The sequence below is a fragment of the Narcine bancroftii genome, chromosome 1 (genome assembly GCF_036971445.1).
Source record: "Narcine bancroftii isolate sNarBan1 chromosome 1, sNarBan1.hap1, whole genome shotgun sequence".
NCBI classification, from domain to species: Eukaryota; Metazoa; Chordata; class Chondrichthyes; order Torpediniformes; family Narcinidae; genus Narcine; species Narcine bancroftii.
The window spans coordinates 232,260,520-232,282,841 of NC_091469.1; the positions used below are offsets into that span (position 1 = coordinate 232,260,520).

Below are 22,322 nucleotides of genomic sequence, written 5' to 3' on the forward strand. Positions count from 1 at the left end.
CACCCAGGTCTTCTCAAAAGTCGACCTGGTATAGGGCTACCATCAGATCCCGGTCCACCCTGAGGACATCGGTAAGACCGCAATCACCTCCCCGTTCGGGCTGTTTGAATTCTTGCCGATGCCATTTGGACTTAAAAACGCAGCCCAGACTTTTCAGCACCAGATGAACGTAGTGGGCAGGGACCTGGACTTTGTGTTTATATACCTCAATGACATCCTTATCGGCAGCTGTAACAACGAGGAGCACACAATCCACCTCCGCACCCTGTTTGTCCATTTAGCAGAGTTTGGCATCCTGGTCAACGAGGCCAAGTGCCAGTTCGGCAAGCAGACGTTGCAGTTCCTAGGAAACACCATCTTGGTGGCTGGAGCCGCCCCAGCAGAAAATGTCACGGCCATGCGTCAGTTTCCCAAACCCACCACCCTCAAGGGCCTGCAAGAGCTTGTTGGTATGGTGAACTTTTATCATCGCTTCATCCCCGTTGCGGCCCACATGATGCAGCCGTTATTCTCAATGATCGCGGCAAAAGATAAAGTCCTGGTTTGGTTGGAAGAGGTGGAGGGCGCCTTCACGGCAACAAAGGACGCACTGGCGAGGACCACACTTTTGGCCCACCCGCACCCAGAGGCCCACACCACGTCCTCGGTAGACGCCTCAGCCACGGCCTTTGGGGGCTTGCTGGAACAGTGGGTCGATGGCCAATAGTGCACATTGGCTTTCTTTAGCAGACACCTTCGATCTCCGGAACTCAAGTACAGCGCTTTCGACCAAGAGCTCTGGCCCTATACCTGGCCATCTGGCACTTTCTGGAGGGCAGGCTGTTCACCGCATTCACTGATCACAAGCCACTCATGCAGGCTCTTGCAATGGCTAAAGATCCATGGTCAGCTCACCAGCAGCACCCCCTCTCCTATCACCAACATCCGGTACAGGGCAGGTAGGGACAACGTTGTTGCGGACACGCTCTCTCGGCCTGCAATTCACAGCCTTGCACCTGGCCTAAACTACACTCAGCTGGCGCAGGCACAGAGGGACAACCTGGAAACGCAAGCCTTCCATACCGCCATTACTGGGCTCCACCTCCATGACATTAGTTTGCCAGACAGCCTGGACACGCTGCTCTGCAACGTTTCCACCGGTTTGCCGTGCCCGGTAGTCCCGTCACAGTGGAGGTCATGGGCTTTCAGCATGGTCTGGTGTGACCTGCATACTGCACCCTTGCAGCACCCTTATGAAGGCCCATACCGAGTCCTCCAGTGGTCCGGCAAAACTTTCACATTGGACATCGGGGGTAAAAGTGAACTGTTTATGATAGACCGACTGAAGGCGGCACACCTGGACCTCTCGCAACCGATCCAAATGGCTCAGCCCAATCACCGAGGCCGTCCACCCAAGCAGTGGGACGCGTAGCCAGTTCTGGGGGAGGGGGGTTGTGTGGCGGCACACATACTCATGGCGAACCAGCCCCGCTTGTACCGCCCGTCGGAGGACTTCCTTGCCTCGTGGTTTTAACCCAGCATGTGCCTTGGCCAAACATTATGTCATCACCACCCATGCGGTGGCAGAGCTCACGCTGCCCTTAAAGGGGCGCACGCTGGATTTGAAATACAGTCGTTGAGAACCCCCAACATGGTGGCTGAGTCTCTTGCATAGCAGCTGCTGCTACAGTTTATTCATTATCTATAATCACAAAAAAAATTGAATGCACCTTCACTGCATGGCAATTGCTACCTCTAAAATTATCTCCCTTGTGAGAAAAATGAGAATTGAATAGGGAAAGAAATAAACATTAAATTTTTTTAAATCTGTGTTTTGTTATTTAACTATTTAAAAAGGGGGGTAGAGAAAAAGCGGGGAATTATAGGCCGGTGAGCCTTACATCAGTAGTGGGCAAAATGATGGAATCCATTATTAAGGATGTAGTAGCGGAGCATATGAATAGCAGAGAAGGGATCGGACTGAATCAACGTGGATTTACAAAAGGTAAATCGTGCTTGACAAATCTATTGGAATTCTTTGAGATGGTGACAGGTAAAATAGATGGGGGAGAGCCAGTGGATGTGGTGTACCTGGACTTCCAAAAGGCCTTCGATAAGTTCCGTATAAACGACTGGCTTACAAAATCAAGGCTCATGGGATTGGGGGCAAAGTATTGATGTGGATTGAGAACTGGCTGGCAGGTAGAAGACAGAGTTGGGATAAATGGCTTGTTTTCTGAGTGGCAGGTGGTGACCAGTGGGGTGCCACAGGGATCTGTACTGAGACCCCAGCTGTTCACAATTTACATTAATGATCTGGATGAGGGGATTGGATGTCATATCTCCAAATTTGCAGATGACACTAAGCTAGGAGGGGTTGTGTGCACGGAAGAGGGGGTCAGGAAGCTCCAGTGTGATTTGGATAAATTGAGGGACTGGGCAGATACATGACAAATGTACTACAATGTGGATAAATGTGAGGTTATCCACTTTGGTAATACAAACCAGAGGGCAGTTTACTATTTGAATGGCAATAGATTAAGAGATGAAGTGCAGAGGGACCTAGGGGTACTTGTACACCAGTCTCTGAAGGTGAGCATGCAGGTATAGCAGGTGGTTAAAAAGGCAAATGGTATGTTGGCCTTCATATCAAGAGGGTTTGAGTATAGGAACAAGGATACCTTACTGCAGCTGTACAGGGCCTTGGTGAGACCCCACCTGGAGTATTGTGTGCAGTTTCGGTCACCTTATCTAAGGAAGGATGTTCTTGCAATGGAGGGAGTGCAGAGGTGATTCACCAGGCTGATACCTGGAATGGCAGGAATGACTTATGAGGAAAGATTGCGCAAATTGGGATTGTACTCGCTGGAGTTTAGAAGATTGAGAGGAGATCTCAGAGACATAAAATTCTGGCAGGACTGGACAGAATGGATGCAGATGGGATGTTTCCAATGATGGGAAAATTCAGAACCCGGGGCCATGGTTTGAGGATAATAGGCAAACCATTTAGGACCGAGATGAGGAGGAATTTCTTGACCCAGAGGGTGGTGAATCTGTGGAATTCATTGCCACAGAAGGCAGTGGAGGCAGGTTCATTAAATATATTTAAGAGGGAATTAGATCTATTTCTTCAGTATAAGGGTATTAAAGGTTACGGAGAGAAGGCGGGGACGGGGTACTGAACTTTAAGATCAGCCTTGATCTCGTTGAATGGCGGAGCAGGCTCGAAGGGATGAATTACCTACTCCTGCTCCTAACTTCTATGTTTCTATGTTAATTTCAACTTCAATTATTTTATATAGGGTGGGGGAAAAACTGATATGGTGCCTAAACTTTGTCATTTGAATATCACTCATCAATCTCACAAAACAATGAACCAGAAACACAAACCAAACAGAACCTGGCAGAGAATCAACTTTAAGAAATTTTTCATCAAGTCTGAACAAAAGATTTCTTTTAAAAAATTAAAATAATATCCTATAACTGAACTGGTGAAAACTAAAAAGCATCCACAAATATGACAAATTATTCTTGTTTGTGAATAAATTAATACCACATGTATTAGTGACTTTCAGAGATTGCATTTCGTTTAAATGCATCATTATAAACATGATTATTAGGTTTTAATTCTGATAGCTATACTTCTAAACATCTTAGTGTCTCATCTTTTCTCAAACTTTTGAAAGCCTAAATCTACTTATTTTTCTTAGACAGCAGAAGCAGAGCCAACACACATAAACCATTATCTTTTGAAACAGTGTTTAACTCCATTCCTTCCCACTGTTGTTCACTGTCTTTTAAATGTTTCCATGGCTTGGCAAGAGAGGGTCGAAAGCTAACATAAGCATGCCTTCTCCCATATCTTCTTCCAGTGACAGTCTGATAACCTCCTGCTGGTTTGGGCCAGGCTGCTTTTCCAGATTCTTGACCCATCACTACAAACAAAGAAAAAAAAACCCAGCTTACTATGTTGAATCAAAATTATGAAACATGACTGTTTCTTTCCTTTGTAGATCTTACACTGAGAAAATAATGTCTAGCTCAGGTACAATGAAGATTAACAATATAATTCATCAATTATGAGTATATTTTATATTGCAGAATTAAAGTATAAACAACCGCTGCAATACAACTATTCGATTAACTGAATTTCGCTGTTACTGATAAAACAAATCACTACCCCAAAAATTCGAGATAGAGAAAAATATTTGGTCTTGTGGTGGTGTGAGCAGTGGAAGAAACACAGCCACCACATTGAGGGTCGTTAACGACTGTTTTTATTCAAATTCAGCGCGCCCCGATAAGGGCAACATGAGCTCAGTCACCTGGTGCATTGTGACATCATAATCGCTGCCCAGGGTGGGCGCTGGAAGGGATGCTGGAGTCAGAGGGAAACCCCTGACCACACCATTTCCCCATGGCTGCCCCGCCACTTGGCGATACAAGCGGGGCCGGTTTGCCACGAGGATGTGCGCCACCCCACAACCGCCCTCACCCAGAACCGGCTACGCATCTTGTCGCTTTGGCGGCTGGCCCCAGCGCTTGGGAGTGGCCGTCTGCACAGTGGCTGTGAGAAGTCTAGATGGGCCGCCTTCAGGGGATTGACCATAAAAAGTTCCTTATTTTCCCCCAATGTCCAGGGTGATGGTTCTGCCGGACCGGTGCAAGACTTTGTATGGCCCCTCGTACGGTCGCTGTAGCGGTGCACCTTGTGGTCCCCTCCACACGAAAACGAACTGGGCCAAGTTGAGCTCTTTGGGGAGATGAAACTGCCGGGTGCCCTGGCATGCCGGGAATGGGGGAGCTAGGGAGGGCAGTTGCCTGTGTAGGTCCGCCAGCAGGTTTTTGTCGGTGGCCATGGTGTCAGGGTCTAGGTCGAAAAATTCATCCACAGGGAAAGCGGTGCGCCATAGACCATCTCCGCTGCTAAAGCCTGCAGGTCCACCTTGGGTGCCGTCCTAATCCAGAGGAAGACCCAGGGTAGTTCGTCTGCCCAGTCTGGTCCAGAGAGCCTGACCATAAGCGATGCCTTTAGGTGCCTGTGGAACCTCTCCACCAACCTATTGGACTGCGGGTAGTATGGTGTGGTGTGGTGGAGCTTGACCCCCAGGAGCTTCGCCATCTGAATCCACAGGGCAGACGTAAACTGCACCCCTCTGTCACTAGTGATGTGTACTGGAACTCCAAAACAGACGATCCATTGGCTGACCAGAGTCCTGGTGTACATCTCCGCAGAAGCCTCCTTAATCAGGACGGCCTCTAGCCACCTTGTGGCCTGACCCACCACCATGAGGAGGTAACGAGCCTCCTTGGACACCAGCAGGGGCCCAATGACATCAACATGGATGTGTTGGAATCTGCGAACCGGCGGGTCGAAGTTCTGGATGGGGACTCGCGTGTCGCTGTACCTTGGAGGTCTGGCACCAGTTCTGTCACCACCTCCTTCAGCCTGTGCCACACAAATCGCTCCGCGACCATCCGCATGGCTGTCTTTACTGCTGGGTGAACGAGGTCGCGGATCAGACTGAAGACCTCCGGCCTCCAGTGCAGCGGGACCACCAGGTGCGGCGTGCCTGTTGAGACATCGCAGAGCAATGAGTCCGGGCTGCTGGGCACCCGGACATCCTTGAGTTTGAGGCCCAAGATGGCTGACCGCAAGGCCTATGTCTCCGCATTATTCCTCTGTGCCTGAGCCAGTTGCTCGTAATCCAGGCCGGGCGCGAGAGTGTTGATGTCCTTGGCCCTCTGTTGGATGTCGGTCGTGAACTCAGACACGTACGAGAGGTGGTGTTGCTGCCTGGCGGACCACAGATCCTTGGCCATCGCCAGTGCTTGAATGAGGGGCTTGTGATCCGTGAAGGCTGTGAATGGCCTGCCCTCGAGGAAGTAGCGGAAATGGCGGATGGCCAAATACAGTGCCAGGAGTTCCTGGTCAAAGGTGTTGTATTTGACCTCCAGTGGGCACAGCTGCTTGCTGAAAAAGGCCAGCAGGAACCATTGTCCATCGAGCCACTGTTCCAGAACACCTGCCCCCACCACCCCACCACTACCGTAGCTGAGGCATCCACGGAAAGCGCCGTGTGTGCGATGAAAGCCCTGTCCTCCTCCTCTGACCATGATAAAGTATTTTCTTTGCTGGCCATGAGCGCGAACCATGGGTGCATGGTTTCGCGCAGCTCCGGGGATAAAACGATGGTAAACGTTCACCATCCCCATGAACTCTTGGAGGCCTTTCAGGGTGGAGGGTTTGGAGAATCTTTGAACAGACGCTACCTTCTCTGGTGCAGACACAGCAACAGCCGCCGAAATGGTGTGCCCCAGGAACTGGAGGGACTTCTTGCCGAACTGGCATTTGGCCACGTTGACTGTGAGGCCAAAGTCTGCCAGCCGGGCAAAGTGTGTGCAGAGGTGGGCTTTGTGTTCATCGTAGTTACGACTGGCAATGAGAATATCATCCAGGTAAATGAACACGAAGTCCAGGTCTTTTCCAACCGTGTCCATGAGGCGCTGGAACGTTTAGGCCATGTTCTTTAGACCGAAGGGCATATGCAGGAACTCGAAGAGGCCGAAAGGGGTGATACTGGCCGTCTTACCCACGTCGTCTGGATGCACCGAGATCTGATGGTATCCCCACACGAGGTCCACTTTGGAGAAGACCCACGCACCGTGGAGGTTGGCAGAAAAGTCCTGTATGTGGGGCACTGGGTACCTGTCGGGGGTGGTTGTGTCGTTCAACCGACGGTAGTCCCCACACAGTCTCCAAACCCTGGATGATTTCGGGACCATCTGAAGCGATGATGCTCAGGCGTTGTCCAAGTGCCAGACGATTCCCAGTTCCTGGAGAACTCTTCCTTTGCCTGCTGGAGCTTCTCAGGTGGCAGCCGTCTGGGTCTAGCATGCAACGGGGGGCCATATGTGGCGATGTGGTGGAAAACCCCATGCTGGGGCAGGGCGGAGTTGAACCATGGCTCTAAGATGGCGGGGAATTCGTGGAGGATCTCGTCGAACTCGTCCATGGCGACGGCTACAGCGGTAATTTCGGGCCAGCAGATTTCTACTGTGTCCAGTCGGGTGGAGTGGAATATTCGGGCGTTGACCAGCCTTTTTCCTTTCATGTCAACCAGTAGGCCATGAGCTCTGAGGAAGTCAGCTCCTAACAGCGCGGTGCTCACCGAGGCTAGGACAAACCTCCAGTGGACCTTCTCTTTCCATTAGGTCCTGATGGTGGAGCCATTGGCCGCCCGCAGGTTTTGACCTCGAGATCGGATGCGAGTCTCTTATGCTGTGGGGGGCAGGGGAAAGGACGCTGAGCTCAGCCAGCATCCACCGGAAATCAGCAGCCAGTGGATCTGTCCATCACATGAAGGAGGCTGTTTGAGTGGCCAGCTGTCACAGCCATCAACAGCGGCTGGCCTGGTCGTTTCCCTGAAAACCGCAGTGCTGGCAGCACTTATGGGCTTGCGCTCCCCAGCGCTGGTGGTAGAAACACCAGGTCGACTGGCCCTCCTCTGGCTTGGTCTTGGGAGCGGCTTGCAGTCAGCTGGCTCCTGGTCATGCCACCTGGTTGAGGGTTGCCTCGTTCTCCCTTTTCGTGCGCCAGAGGGCATCTGCACAGGCTGCTGCTCTCCTCGGGTTTGAGAAGTCTTCATCTGTGAGGAGCAGCTGGATCTCCTCCGGCATCTGTTCCAGGAATATCTGGCAGAAGAGAAAACAAGGCTTGTGGTCTTGCCAGGAACAGCATTTCGTCCATCAGCGCCGATGGACTACGATCCCCAAGCCCATCTAGGTGATGGAGCCTGGAATCCATTTGCTGGGGAGTTAGCCCGAAAGTTCCAAACAGCAGGTCTTTGAGGGCGGCGTACTTGCCCGTAGCCGGGGGTTGGTGGATGATGTCATCCACCCTCGCTGCCATATCTTGGTCCAGAGTGCTCATGACATGATAGAACATCGTGGCGTCTGAGGAGCTGTTGCAGAGTTGAAATTGTGCTTCCGCCTGCCCGAACCACGTTCTCAGTCAGTGGGTTCAAAAGTTTGGGGGGGGGAATTTGATGGAGACAACGGCGGCTGGCCTGGTCGTTTCCCTGAAAACCGCAGTGCTGGCAGCACTTATGGGCTTGCGCTCCCCAGCGCTGGTGGTAGAAACACCAGGTCGACTGGCCCTCCTCTGGCTTGAATCCATGGTGTTTTGAGTCCAGGAAAATGTCTGGGCTCGTCAGGGTCACTACTGTGGTGGTGTGAGCAGTGGAAGAAACACAGCCACCATATTGAGGGTCGTTAACGACTGTTTTTATTCAAATTCAGCGCACCCCTTTAAGGGCAACATGAGCTCAGTCACCTGGTGCATTGTGATGTCATAATCGCTGCCCCAGGGTGCGCGCTGGAAGGGAAGCTGGAGTCAGAGAGAATCCCCCTGACGACGCCATTTTCCCATGGCTGCCCCGCAACGTGGCGATACAAGCGGGGCCAGTTCGCCATGAGGATGTGAGCTGCCACAGTCTCTTGGAATTCATGCAAGTGAAAAAACAATGTTTTCCAAACTTGCATTTTTTGACAAATACACAGGATTCAGAGCTTTGCTTTATGGGAAAAACAAAAAAAAATCAGAGACCATTTTCTAGGAATGCATTAATTTATCTCAGCCTTACCCCTCCCTCTCCCTGGGTTGTCTGCAGATATAAATGTTGCTTTTACAAGTAGATGTAATGTACTTAGTATAAAAAGGAATTTTAAAATAAATAATAAATGCAAATCTATATTTTTATTCCAAATGTCCAATAGCTCAAGAGCTTGACAGTCTCAAGCAAAAAAAAATTCTGTTTAGATAACAGATTATGTAGTTTAAGCTCTTTTTGTGTGTTGGCAGCGGCAACAAATTCCATAGATTTACCACGCTCTGGTTAAAGAAATTCCTCCATATCTCTGTTCTAAAGGGACATTTTTGCAATCTGAGACTGTTCTCTCTGATCCAAGACTCCCACACAATAGGAAACATTCTTTCCACGTCCACTTTATCCTGTCCTTTCTGTATTTGGTAAGTTTCAATGAGATCCCCCTCAATCTTCTAAATTCCAGCTAGTGTAGTTTCAGACCCATCAAACCTCCTCAGATAATCCTTTCATTCCTGGGATCATATTCTAGTGAACCTCCTCCAGACCTTCTCTAATGCAAACATATTCTTCCTTAGATAAAGAGCCCAAAACTGTTAACAATACTCCATGTGGTCTGACCAATGCCTTATAAAGTCTCAACATTACATCTTTGCTTTTATAGTCTATCCATCTCAAAATGAATGCTTGCATTGCCTTTAGCCTTTCTAACTACCTACTCCACCTGCAAGTTAAATCTTAAGGAATCTTGCGTGAGGACTCCCAAATCCACCTGTAACCCTGATTATTGAACTCATTACCAGTTCAGAAAATAGTCTACACCTTTATTCCCTCCACCAAAGTCGATGATCATACCCTTCTCTATATTGTATTCCATCTGCCATTTCCTTATCCAATTTCATTTGCCTTCTGGATAACCTGCTGCATTTGCACATCAACCTTTTGCAAATCACACACAAGCAATTCTGAAACCAATGCCACCATAGCATGCTGCAATCCTTCACCTCTACATTTGGGAACAAAATCTATTAAATTGCCTCTTAGGATTTATTTAGCACATCCAAGGGTTTAAACCATCAAAGTAATCTAAATTAATGCCATATGAGCCTGGCCTTATTAATTTTTCATGTTGCTCATAACCAGAATTTCACAGATAAAATGCTAAATTACCCATATCCAAATCACATTTTCCATATATAGTAGGCATATTGATGGCTAAAGAAAAGACCTTCCAAATATTTTCATGATTTAAGAGATGGTGAACCATTTTAGAAAAACCTATGCAAATTGGTCAATCATTACCTGATTCACTGCAGTTACTCATTTACGATACTCCTTTATATGCGACTTCAGCTACTAGGTCCTTTCAGGTGGACCCTCCACCTTGAGGGCACCCCTAAAAGGCTGCTTGCAGCCTTGCCTGGTCCACCTGAAAGAGCCTATTCATATCCAGAGGTACCTCATAGTGCCTCTGGATCTGATGGAGGTGGAGCAACTGGTACCGCAGCGCCATCTATCATAAATATGCAGCATAGCAATGGTCATCTTCCCTACCTATAATCCCGCACGCAGGTGGAACTGTTGTGGGAAACACCTGCATGGGCGATTATGGGCAGGGAAGACCACCATTGCTGTGCCACGTTTAAGCCACAGAGAGAGGCCCTGGTGCAGGAGCAGCCAGCCGGTCTGTGACATCCCCCGCCGGCCGACCCTGCCCAGACAATCACTCCTGCCCCTGCCCTCCCCACCGCCCCTGCCCCGATGTCCCCTGATGGCCACCCCTGTGTTCCTGACCAGCTGGACCTGCCCCGCTGGCCCCCGTCGACTTCCCCTCCCCAGTGGGACGGGGGCTATCAAGTAGTGGGCTGTCCAGCACCAGGGCAGGCGGTGCCTCGGAGGCTTTTCTGTCGCATTCAGGTGAGAGGTCTTTAGCCGCAAGGGGGGAGATTATGCCACTTTACAATGGGGTGTTCAGGCCTCCTGAAAGGCCTACTTAGAACAACAAAGCAGTTGGTTTCTGGGAAAACCACAACCAGTAGTTTTCCTCTAAGTCACAAACTATTCTGCTATGGGGCTATATTGTTGCTCATTCACTTTCACTTGAGATTAAACATCTAAACCTAATCCAAAAGCATTGAAGGAGCACTGCCAACAGAAATTCTGCAGTAGTCTGAAGTAATTTCTCAACACCACCTTCAAGAACAAATGGAGATACACAATAATCAGTGGCACTCATACCTAAAAATTAATATTAAAAGTTAATCTAATTTATAGCCTGACTCTTATAATGCGCAAGTTGTCAGCTCACTCATGGCACACTCACACTTTAGATTGACTCTTCCTTTCATATTGAAAAACAATGATGCAATCAAAAATAGATTTACAAGGAACATCCATCTAACTTGTCACTCCTCAAAGATAGCTTGAGTGTAAAAGATGATGCTTCACTATTTACACACATCACAGCAAGCAAGGTTCATCCACCTCTACTTACTTGGAACCTTTGATCCTTGAATGCAAGCTACACTCCCATAATGTCTTACTGACATCAGCGATCTCTCAAAATCTTAAGTTCAAGTGCGCACACACAAACAAGCACATATGCACTATATGCCATATTTGAAAGACTGAAGGATTTTTATGTTCAGAGGGATCTGCTTCCCCTTGCAAACAGTCACTGAAAGTTAGGAACACAAACAGTACATTCACCATCATGGCTAGATGGTTTGATGACGATAAGCAATTTACACTAAGTTATTTGCTCTTTCCCAGTTCCAATGAAGTCTTCTGAAATGTTACCTTTGTATATCTCTTTCCACTGGTGCTGTTTGACCCAGTGTGGACTTGGAGCATTTCTCAGCTTAACCATATAACAATTACACCAATGGAAACAGGCCACTTTTGCCCTTCTAGTCCACTCTAGTCTCACCTACCTGCACCCTGCCCATAACCCTCCATTCCCCCCCCCCATCCATGTACCTATCAAATTTTTCCTTAAATGACAAAACTGAACCTGCACCAACTTCTCCCGGAGCTCATTCCACACAGCCACTGCTCTCGAAGTACAGAAGATCCCCCTCATGTAACTTCTAAACTTTTGCCTCTTAACTCATGAGCTCATTTCAATCTCTCCTACTCTCAATGGAAAAAGCCTCTCCGCATCAACTCTATCTATTCCCCCTCATAATCTTAAATATCTTTATCATATCCCCTCTCAACCTTCTACACTCCAAAGATAATATGTCATTGAGATGCTTAAACCCAGATAACATTTTCGTAAATCTTCTCTGCACTCTCTCTACTTTGTTGATATCTTTTCTATAATTCAATGACCAGAATTGCACACAGTACTCTAAATTTGGCCTCACCAATGCCTTGAACAATCTGAACATCACTTCCCAACTTTGATTTATAAAGGCCAGCATACTAAAGGCCTTCTTCACCACCCTATCCACATGAGATTCTACCTTCAGGGAATGATGCACCATTATTCCTAGATCTTTCTGCTCCACTGCATTCCTCAATGCCCTCCCATTTACTATGCACATCTTGTTTTGATTATTCCTACCAAAATGAAGCACTTCACATTATCAGCATTAAACTCTATCTGCCATCTTTCAGTCCACTCTTCTATGCAGTACATATCTCTGCAATCTTTGAAAACCTTTATTATCCACAATTCTACCTATTTTAGTATCACCTGCATATTTATTAATCCAATTTACCACTCTTTACCAATTTACCCCCTTTGCTTCCTTTACCCTGGACAATTCAATATTCTTTTCCTTAGTGAATACCAAAGAAATTGTTCACAATCTGCCCCATCTCTTTTGGCTCCACACACAGTTGTCCGCTCTGTTTCTAAGGGACCAATTTTATCCCTCACTCTCCTTTTGCTATTAACATATTTATAGAATCCTTTTGGATTTATTTTCACCCTGCTTGCTATAGCCACCTCGTACTTTCTTTTAGCTTTTCTAATTTATTTAAGATTCTTTTTTACTTTCAATGTATTCTCTGAACATCTTTTTTCCTTGTTTTTATATTTATTGTAGGTCTCCCTCTTTTTTCAAACCAAGTTTCCAATAACCCTTAAAATTCATGGCTCTCTCAAACTTTTGATCCTGCCTTTTAACCTAACAGGAACATAAAGATTTTGTACCCTCAAAATCTCACCTTTAAAAGACCTCCATTTCTCTACTCCATCCTGCCCATAAAACAAATCATCCCAATCCACTCCTCGTACATCCTTTCACATCTCCTCAAATCTAGCTTTTCCCCCCAGTCAAAAACCTCAACCCTTGGCCCTGACCTATCTCTTACCATTATTACATTGAAGCTAATGGCACTATGATCTCCAGACCTGAAGTGCTCCCAACACATACCTCCATCACCTGACCAATCTCATTCCCCAACAGTAGATCCAACACTGTCCCTTCTCTAGTTGGTACCTCTACATATTAATGTAAAAAAATTATCCTGCACACATTTTACAAACGCCAATCCATCCAGCCCTTTCACAGAATTGATCTCCCAATCTATATTTGGAAAATTAAAATCTCCCACAATCACAACCCTGTGCTTATTACAAATATTTGCTTTCTCCCTACAAATTTCCTCCCCTCGTTCTCGTTCCCCATTAGATGATCTATAATACACCCCTATAAGTGTAACTACTCCTATAAGTGTAACTAACCCTTTCCCATTCCTCAATTCCACCCAAATAGCCTCCCTGGATGAGCTCTCTAATCTATCCTGCTGGGCAACAGAGATACAGGGATAATGTTTTACTTAGTGTGTTCAAGACAATTGGTTGGCCATCCAGGACAAAGATGGGAAGAGCTTCTCCATTCACAGCTTAGTGAATGTTTGGAATTCTCTACACCAGGGTGTGGAGATGTCATTGCTGAATGTGTTCAAGATAATTATGTTTCTTTAAAGAAACCAAACAATTTTAGGCTAGTGAAAGAAAGTGATTGTTGCAATCTTATTGAATGGTGGACCAAGCAAAGAAGATTGAATGGTCCATTGCTGTTTCATTTTTGTGACCCCCACCCCCCATGTAATTCTGGCATTATATTTGCTCAATCACTGCCTGTAAAAGGTGAGAATCACAAGATAACAGGTGCTGCAGATTGTGGATTTTCTTCATGGACTGAAAAGGCAACAGGACTTTTCCCCAAAGGTTGCATTTTGGGAACATTTGACTGGCTAAGAGGAACAAGTTCTACTAATCACAGCACTCCAGGAAATGATACTCTGAATATTCTCATGTCCATAATACTACCATCATTCGGAAATGACATCTTCGCAATTGGTGATCACCGTGGCACCAGGTCCCCGGAAATGGTGGTCGAAGTGACTGCATTAAAGATGGTGGAGTCCATTCACATGCGACGTTGCTGGGCTTGCTAATACTTAGACTTTTGAAGTGTCCCTTCTTCCCACATTTGGAGCAGATGGCGTCCTTGGCAGGGCAGCATTTCCTCAGATGCCCGCAGGATCCATGGATTGTGCCATAGATTGACTTGGTGGCTGGGTAGGATATAAAGCAGTGTGCTTGTTCTGCTATTTTCACTGTGCTTCCACTCATAAAACAGTGACCATGATTTTTCCACAGAAATGACAGAATAAACAATAAGGCTGTACTGAAATATAATTGAGTAGAATTTGACTCAGAAATATTGCAATCAGTTTGGAAGTCAAAGAAGATTTGAGTAAGAGAACAGAGATAACTTACTGCAAAAGAAGGACATGGCAAAAAGCAACTGCAGCAAAACCAGATGGATTTCTGGGATGGTGAGTCTGTCATAGGAGAAACAGAGAAGCCTCTAGAATTTTTTTAAAAAGGCACATTATGGCTCAAGTAGCAAGACTATAATTATCTCTGAGAGAAGATGGCAATTGTAAAGGTTTGTGAACAGTGTGACAGTGCTATTTTAGTAAAATCAGTCCTATCAAGATCTTGATTAGTAATCCATTATAATAAAATCAAAATATGTAATGTAAAAAGATTAACAGAGCATAGATCAGAATGGAATTACAATGTCACAGCCATTACACAGACCTGGCTGAAACAAAGACAGGATTGGCTGATGCATATTCCAGGCTCTAGATGTTTCATAAGGAATAGGGATGGAGGTGTAGATGGAAGAGAATATCATAGGTACAGAAATTGAGAACTGTTGTCCTCAGGGAAATGAACAGCAGAAATGTTGAGGATGTTTAGGGACCACTTGTGTGAGGTTCAGGATAGGTTTGTCAAACTAAGGCAGGGAAAAGATCTTCAGGCAAGGTTGTCGAGAAAGATCAGATAGCTAGCCAAGAGGAAGTAGAAACTATATATTCATGAGGACTCGATAGAATTTTATGGTAGCCAGAACGGAACTTAAGAAAGGACTCAAGAGAGCTAAAGAAAGGCAGGAGAAGGCCTTGGCTGGTGTAGGATTAAGGAAAACCCAAAGGCATGCTTATTTACTTTCTGAAAGGAAGGAGGGTAGAGTGAGGTTAGGGCCAATTGGGGATGGGGTGGGGGGGGGGAGTGGGGGGAAGAAGGTAAAGGAAGTTCTGAATGAATACTTGGCTTCAGTGTTCACCAGAGGAAAGGGATCTCTGTGATTACAAGGTCAGAATTAAACAAGCTAATGAGATGGAACATGTTAAGATCAAGAAAGAGGAAGTACTGGATCTTCTTAAAAAATTTTTGGATAGTTAAGTCCCTTGGATAGGTCGCAACATGCCAGATTATCACAGGAAACTAGAGTGTTTAGGCAGGGTCATGATTATTCCATCCTCACTGTCCACAAGAGAGGTACCAGAGGATTGGAGAAAGGCAAATGTAGTCCTCTTTTTAACAAAGGCTAGAGACAGAATCCTGGGAATTTTAGACCAGTGAGTCTTACACCCACTGACATATTTCACCACGGGTGTGCAATCGCTTTAATCATTCCCCCTTAGTAAGTACTCAGTGCCTGCCGCTTCTTTCTTAGAATCTTTCAGTTATCATCCACTAATACTCTTTGCTTGTTGAAATTTGTCGTCATCTTTATCAACTTCTCTGATTCCTCGCATTTCATCCAGAACCAGGGTGCAACAATGGGCATGTGGATGGGCCCCAGCTACCCCTGCCATTTTTTTTTTAAATAAATTGGGTATGTGGAACAATCTCTGCACCTGCGCTAAACTTGATAAATTTAATTAACTTCACTGTCAACTTCCACCTTGCCCCTAAATATTTGCGTATTGTTACTGATATCTCTCTCCCTTTATTTTGACTTCTGTTGTCATCTCATGGGATGACTTTTTTTTTCCTGTTCTGTTTCTGACAGCTCTCTCCCCTTTTTTGAAATCTTTGTTGCCATCTCAGGGGTCAAGCTAACATTGAACATCTATGACAAATCCACCAACCTTAACAGCAACCTTGATGATATCTTTTCCCATACAGTCCCTTGTACAGATGCAATCCCCTTCTCACAATTCCTCTGCTGCATCTGTACCCACAATGAGGGCTTCCATCCAGGATATCTAAAATGCTCTCTTTCTTTAATAAATGTGGAGTCCCCCATTTTGTATTCACACACCCATATCTTCTCTATTTCTCGTACGTCCACCTCTATACCATCTCTTCCCAGGCAGAACAAGGACAGAGTACCTCTAAAACTCACTTTCCCACCTACCAACCTCCGCATTTGACACATTATCCTCAGATACCTCTGACAACTTCAGTGGTATCCCACATTTATCCCTTTTCACCTCTGTGCTCTTTTCAGAAGTATTTATGACCCTCCTTAGTCCACTCACCCGCTTGAGCACTTTGTGATGCCTGCAACTGCAAGAAGTGTAAAACTTGTTCCTTTATCTCTTCCCTTACCTCTATCCAGGGACACAAACAGACCATCCACGTGAGGCAGAACTTTACATGCACTTCCTGCAACCAAATCTACTACAGTCTATGAACTCAATGAAACCTCCTCTGCATTGGTAAAACTAAACGCTTATTGGACACCTAAGCTATCTTACTGGAAGAAATGACAGAAGTTATAGTAGAGGCATTTGTGTTAATCTAACCAAATTCTTTGGATTCTGGGCAGGCTAAGCTAGTTTGAAAGACAGCAAACATTATGTCACAGTTTTAAAAATAATATAGATTAAAGGTAGATTACTATAGGCCAGCTAACAACATCTGTAGTCGGAAAATGTTTGAAGCCATTGTTATGCAACAAATAGTGAGCCATCTGGATAGAAATTGTTCCGTCAAGTAGACACAGCATGACAGGTAATATATGACAAATTTACTGGAGTTCTTTGAGGATACAATGAGTGCAGTGAATAAAAGGGAAGAGGTGGACATTGTATACTTGGATTTTCAGTAGGTATTCAGTAAGGTGTCACACAAAAGACTTATCCATAAGATTACGATGATTGGAGTTGGGGTTAATGTGTGACCATAGATAGAGAAGTGATAGCTGGTGTGGTTAATTAAGCATTAGTTTGTGACATTGTAAAGAATTCTGGGAGTTTTTACATTGTATGTGGCCAACTCAGAGTGATCTTTCTTGTTAACTCTCTGAAAAAAAAAAACACTCAAGGTTTACATCTCTCCAGAAAGGCTGTCACATTCAACAGGAGGTCACTGGCAATCTTAAATCAGGTTTAAAGAATTATTGAAAACCCCCAACATCCATCACACATCATCTTCAACCTGCTACCATCAGGTAGGAGCATCAAAATCACGAGAGCCAGGCTGGGAAATAGCTTATTCCCACATTCTGTGGGATTTGTGGAGTTCACTTAAATTGGTGCGGACTAGAAGGGCCGATATGGCCTGTTTCCGTACTGTAATTGTTATATTGTTATAAATCAGTCGTAATGGCTTTCATATTGTAGCAGGAGCCCCACGTGTACAACAGAATCGCATGCAGCCACAGCAGTTTAGCAAGCGCATTACCAGAGCGCATCGATGTCCCAGTCGTCCAACTACAAGCCAGGCACCAGCAATTAGGAAAAACGCACGAATAAGAGCCCGCACTTTTTATGGCACCCGACACTGGAAAGTGTCGTCACTACCGCATCCCAGAAGGCTCAGCGTGAAACGCGCAGAGGAAACTATAAATGCTGTGGTTGAGCACAATAAAGGTACTGATTCCTGACTAAACTGTCTCCAGTGTCATTTATTGCCACTTGCTTAAGGTAGTGCTGTCAGATAGGCCACTACAATATCAAGAAAGAGCAACATTAGCTGTGACAGTGTTGAATGAGTAATTGAAGCTAAGAAGTAATTAAAGATTTTTGGAGACATTCCTGAATGAACAAAGAAATTCCAAGTCCATGAACAAATGTGAAAGCTGTTTCCAATTTGAACACGTGAAGTCATATATAGGCATTGATCTAATTTACTATAAAAATTGACCTATTTCTGTATGAACTTTGAGACAGGAAATAGACAGGATATCTATTTTGAGACATAGAAAATTCCTATATTCCCATCACTATAGGAATATCACTAATATTTCATAGTACACCCCCCCCCCCACTGGTGTTACAACTGAAGTATTAAAACTGTTTGTATTTTAAAACTGGTTCTGTGGTTATCTGCTGTGTTCTTTATTCACAGATCAGTTTGCAGCACGGGCAGACTTTAACACTGGCAGAACAGAGAGAATTTGGGATAAATAGCTGTTTCTCGATTGAGAATCAGTGGGGAGTAGAATGCTGCAGGGGCCAGTGCTTAGCCCACAACTATTCACGATGTGCATTAACGTTTTGGATGAGAGAACCAACTAACCAGAGTGCATCTAAATTTGCTGATTACACTAAATTGAGTGCAAAAGCAAATTATACAAAAGATGGAGTATCAGTAGAGTGTTAAAGATAGGCTAAGTAAGTGGGCAAGGATCAGGAAGATGAAATACAATGTTAGTAAATGTAAGGTCATGCACCTTGCAAGGAAAAATATATGATCAGATTATTATTTAAAAGATGAACAATTGTAGATGCTATCATGCAGAGGAGTTCGGAAGTGCTTATACATGGATCACTAAAGGATGGTTTGCAGGTGTCACATGCAATCAAGATGGCAAATGGGATGATGGCCAGATGGATGAAATTTAAGAGCAGGGATGTTCCTTTGCACATAGTACTGATGAAACCACACCTGGAGTGCAGCTCTGGTCACTATATTTAATAAAAGGTATTTCTTTGGAGGCAGAGCAGAAGAGGTTCATCTGATTGCTTTAGGAGGTAGGGGTTGAGGAGAAATTGAGTTGCCTGGGAAGATGCTCACTGAAATTTTGAAGAATGAGAGGGGATCGTATAGAAACATATGAAAGGAAAAGACACAACTGAGGCAGGGAAGTTGTTTCCACTAGTACGCGAGATTCAAACAAGGGGACATCGTGTCAAGATTCAGGGGAGTCGATTTCGGGCAGATGTGAAGAGGAACTGCTTTTGCCCACACAGTAATGATTCTGTGGAATTCTCTGCCCAAGAAAATAGCCACTTAAATATATCCAAGACACAGATGGATAAATTTTTGCATAGCAAGAGAATTAAGGGTAATGGTTAAAGTTGAGCAAATGGAACTGAGTCCATAGCCAGATCAGCAATGATGGCCTGCTCCTATTTCTTATAGGTCAAAAAATTGAACTTCCTATTGCAAACCATTTTAATACTAACATGACTCCTCTTGACCTTATCAATTGTCAGGATGAAGCCAAACATAAACTTGAGGAATATTCCACCTAGATAGCCTTAAGCCTTACAAAATGAAGATGTATTGCTCATTTTAGGTAATCTCCATTCCATCAGGTCCCACAGGTTCTATTTTTTTTAAAAATCTACTCGTGTACTTATATTTTCCTCTTTCTAACTTTTCTCCCCCCCACCCATGGTTTATCCATCTCCCTGTCTCTCCACCTCTCACACCTTCTGCCCTATCACCTCTGGGCCCCTTCCCTAGTTAGTTTCTCTTCTATATACATAATAACACACCTTCTCTGTAGAGTTGATAAAGCATCCAGACCTTAAATCAGGAGTTCCCAAACTTTTTAGACCATTGACCTATCCCTGCAGTACTTGATCCCTCATCAACCCCCAGACATGGAATCCCAGTGTGGGACAGAGGTGGGGGAAGTTGGCAGCATTGGGATGGGGTGGTGCCTACATCTTTCTTCTACGCTCAGTCCACTGCAAAGGTTCAATCGACCACCCCCACCCCCCAGCGTTATTGACCCCCTCAGCATTTATCAATCCTTGGAGAGTCCCATCAACCCCCAGGGGTCAATATAGACCCCTGCCTTAAATGTTCACTGACCATTTCTACCCATGGACGTTGTTGATCTTCTGACTTCCTCCGGAAATTCTTTGTCTGCCCGAGATTCCACAATCTGTAGGGGTTTTTTTGGTGTGTTTCTCTATTAATCTTACAACCCTTAATTTAAATAGTTGGAATATTTTGATGCAACCAGGGAAATCAAAAGAAAGGCCATTCGGACAAGTTACCATTTGACATCAAGATTTGCTTTCAAGGCATATAAATTGATCCACTATCTAACATCGATCTTGGCAGATCAGCTTGGCGCTGCCAAACCCACACTTTAATGGGTTCTTAGGCAACCTCATGCCTGGTAAAGGGGAGGGGAGGGGTAGGGGTGGGAAGAGGGGAGAGGGGGAGGAGAGGGGTAGGGGTGAGGATGGGGAGAGGAGGGGTAGGGGTGGGGATGGGGAGGGTTGGGGATGGGGAGAGGGGGAGGGGAGGGGTGGGGATGGGGGGAGGGGTAGGGTTGGGGATGGGGAGAGGGGGAGGGGAGGGGTAGGGGTGGGGATGGGGAGGGGTAGGGGTGGGGATGGGGAGGGGTAGGGGTGGGGGTGGGGATGGGGAGAGGGAGGGGAGAGGTGGGGATGGGGGGAGGGGTAGGGTTGGGGATGGGGGGAGGGGTAGGGTTGGGGAGAGGGGGAGGGGAGGGGTGGGGGTGGGGAGAGGGGGAGGGGAGGGGTGGGGGTGGGGAGAGGGGGAGGGGAGGGGTAGGGGTGGGGATGGGGAGAGGAGGGGTAGGGGTGGGGATGGGGAGGGTTGGGGAAGGGGAGAGGGGAGGGGAGGGGTGGGGATGGGGGGAGGGGTAGGGTTGGGGATGGGGGAGGGGTAGGGTTGGGGATGGGGAGGGGTAGGGTTGGGGATGGGGAGGGGAGGGGTGGGGGTGGGGAGAGGGGGAGGGGAGGGGTGGGGGTGGGGAGAGGGGGAGGGGAGGGGTGGGGGCGGGGAGAGGGGGAGGGGAGGGGTGGGGGTGGGGAGAGGGGGGGAGGGGAGGGGTAGGGTGGGGATGGGGAGAGGAGGGGTAGGGGTGGGGATGGGGAGGGGAGCGGTAGGGATGGGGATGGGGAGGGGAGGGGAGGGGTAGGGATGGGGATGGGGAGAGGGAGGGGAGAGGTAGGGATGGGGATGGGGAGAGGGGGAGGGGAGAAATGGCAACAGAAAAGTTCCAAACGGCTCTTTAGACTCCACTTGGCTTTTCAGGTAACATCCCCCTCAAGGTGCCTGATCAGGCAAAACTGACTCGAATTGAAATTGCCATTGACACTGGGCGGCCTTGACCAAATTCAGCACAATTGCATGAACCTTCAAAACAGCACAATTCGCCGTGTGCCACTGAAATACGTACGGAAATAGACGCCAATGTAGGTTTCCACGACTCGAGCTTTAGGCTTGTGCGACACCCTCCATGGGCCTGGCCACCGGTCGGGTGCGAGGGGCTGAGAACAGGGGTGCAAAACAAAAATCACGTCTCCTGAACCCCGAGCCTGTGACACAGGCTCATGGTGCAACTGCTGCGGCTGATTTGGTGACGTGCAGCAGGCATTCGATGGTAGTTGCAGCCGACCCCCACTTCCGATCCTCCGTCTCGCTTCACACGCCTCTACATGGCGTCACTCCTTCAGCGACCGGGAGAGGGGGGGGAGCTGCGCGAGGTCCGCAATTAGTGGACACGTCACTGAGGAGCCGCCAGCCAATCAGGAGAAAGGGTCCGGATGTGGTCGGCGGCGAGAAGAAAAGGACTCACCCGAAGGTTAAAAGAAGACAAAGGATGATCAACATGGGGCAAGGGGCGACGAATGGCAGAGAATTCGGGCAACACAAAGGAAAGAGGAGAAGATGGAAAAGGCAGAATACTGCAAGTCAGAGAAGGAGGCGGGGTAGCGAGCACTGATGATGGAGCCAGAGGAAACACCACGAGCCGACTGCAGGGGGCGACCTGTGTACCTGCAGGAAGAACACTGGAGGACAAGGCAACACCTGGCCGGCTGTCAATCACCCGCCGGGGTCTCAGCCACATCCGGCCCCTGGAGGCCAGTCTCAGAGCTTGCAACAGCATTCTCACAGCCAGCTCTGTGGAAGTTTATGTTGAATAAAGCCTGTAGAACAGACTTTATGTTTGTGTGTTTGCTCGATAGCGCAACACACCAACAAAATGATATGAAGAGAAAAGTCAAGGATGTGGTGAACCACTGGATGGATATATTGGTGTTTGGGCACACCCCTTGGCCGAATGAACCTGCCCCCACCCCACAGGCTTCCGAATAAAGGTGACTGTTGCACAGCACCCCCCCCCCCCTTCTCCAGTGCAGGGCAGTCAAGCAGCATGGACATGCCTTTGTTCTATAGCAAATAAAAGCCAACCAGTTTGCTCAACTTCAGTCTTTTGGAGTCATTGATGGTGCCTCAAAGGAGAAAGTAATAAATAA

The 22,322-nt window shown here is 46.8% G+C and overlaps 1 protein-coding gene across 5 annotated transcripts in view; it reads right to left on the reverse strand.

Annotated features, from left to right (window-relative positions):
- pja2 (praja ring finger ubiquitin ligase 2) overlaps positions 1 to 21,553 on the reverse strand; it is a 71,857-nt gene extending 50,304 nt beyond the window's left edge. For 2 of the 5 annotated variants that reach the window (XM_069892601.1, XM_069892583.1), the window contains exons 1-2: positions 21,242 to 21,553; positions 3,714 to 3,914 (exon numbers count right to left, since the gene is read on the reverse strand). In XM_069892601.1, the coding sequence (XP_069748702.1) occupies positions 3,714 to 3,912 (199 nt within the window). In that variant the 5' untranslated portion in view covers positions 3,913 to 3,914; positions 21,242 to 21,553. Of the gene's footprint in view, positions 1 to 3,713; positions 3,915 to 4,159; positions 4,241 to 21,241 lie in introns of those variants that run through there. The other 3 variants (XM_069892610.1, XM_069892594.1, XM_069892614.1) reach the window with 3 other exon arrangements.
- Between the last annotated feature and the right edge of the window lie 769 nt (positions 21,554 to 22,322).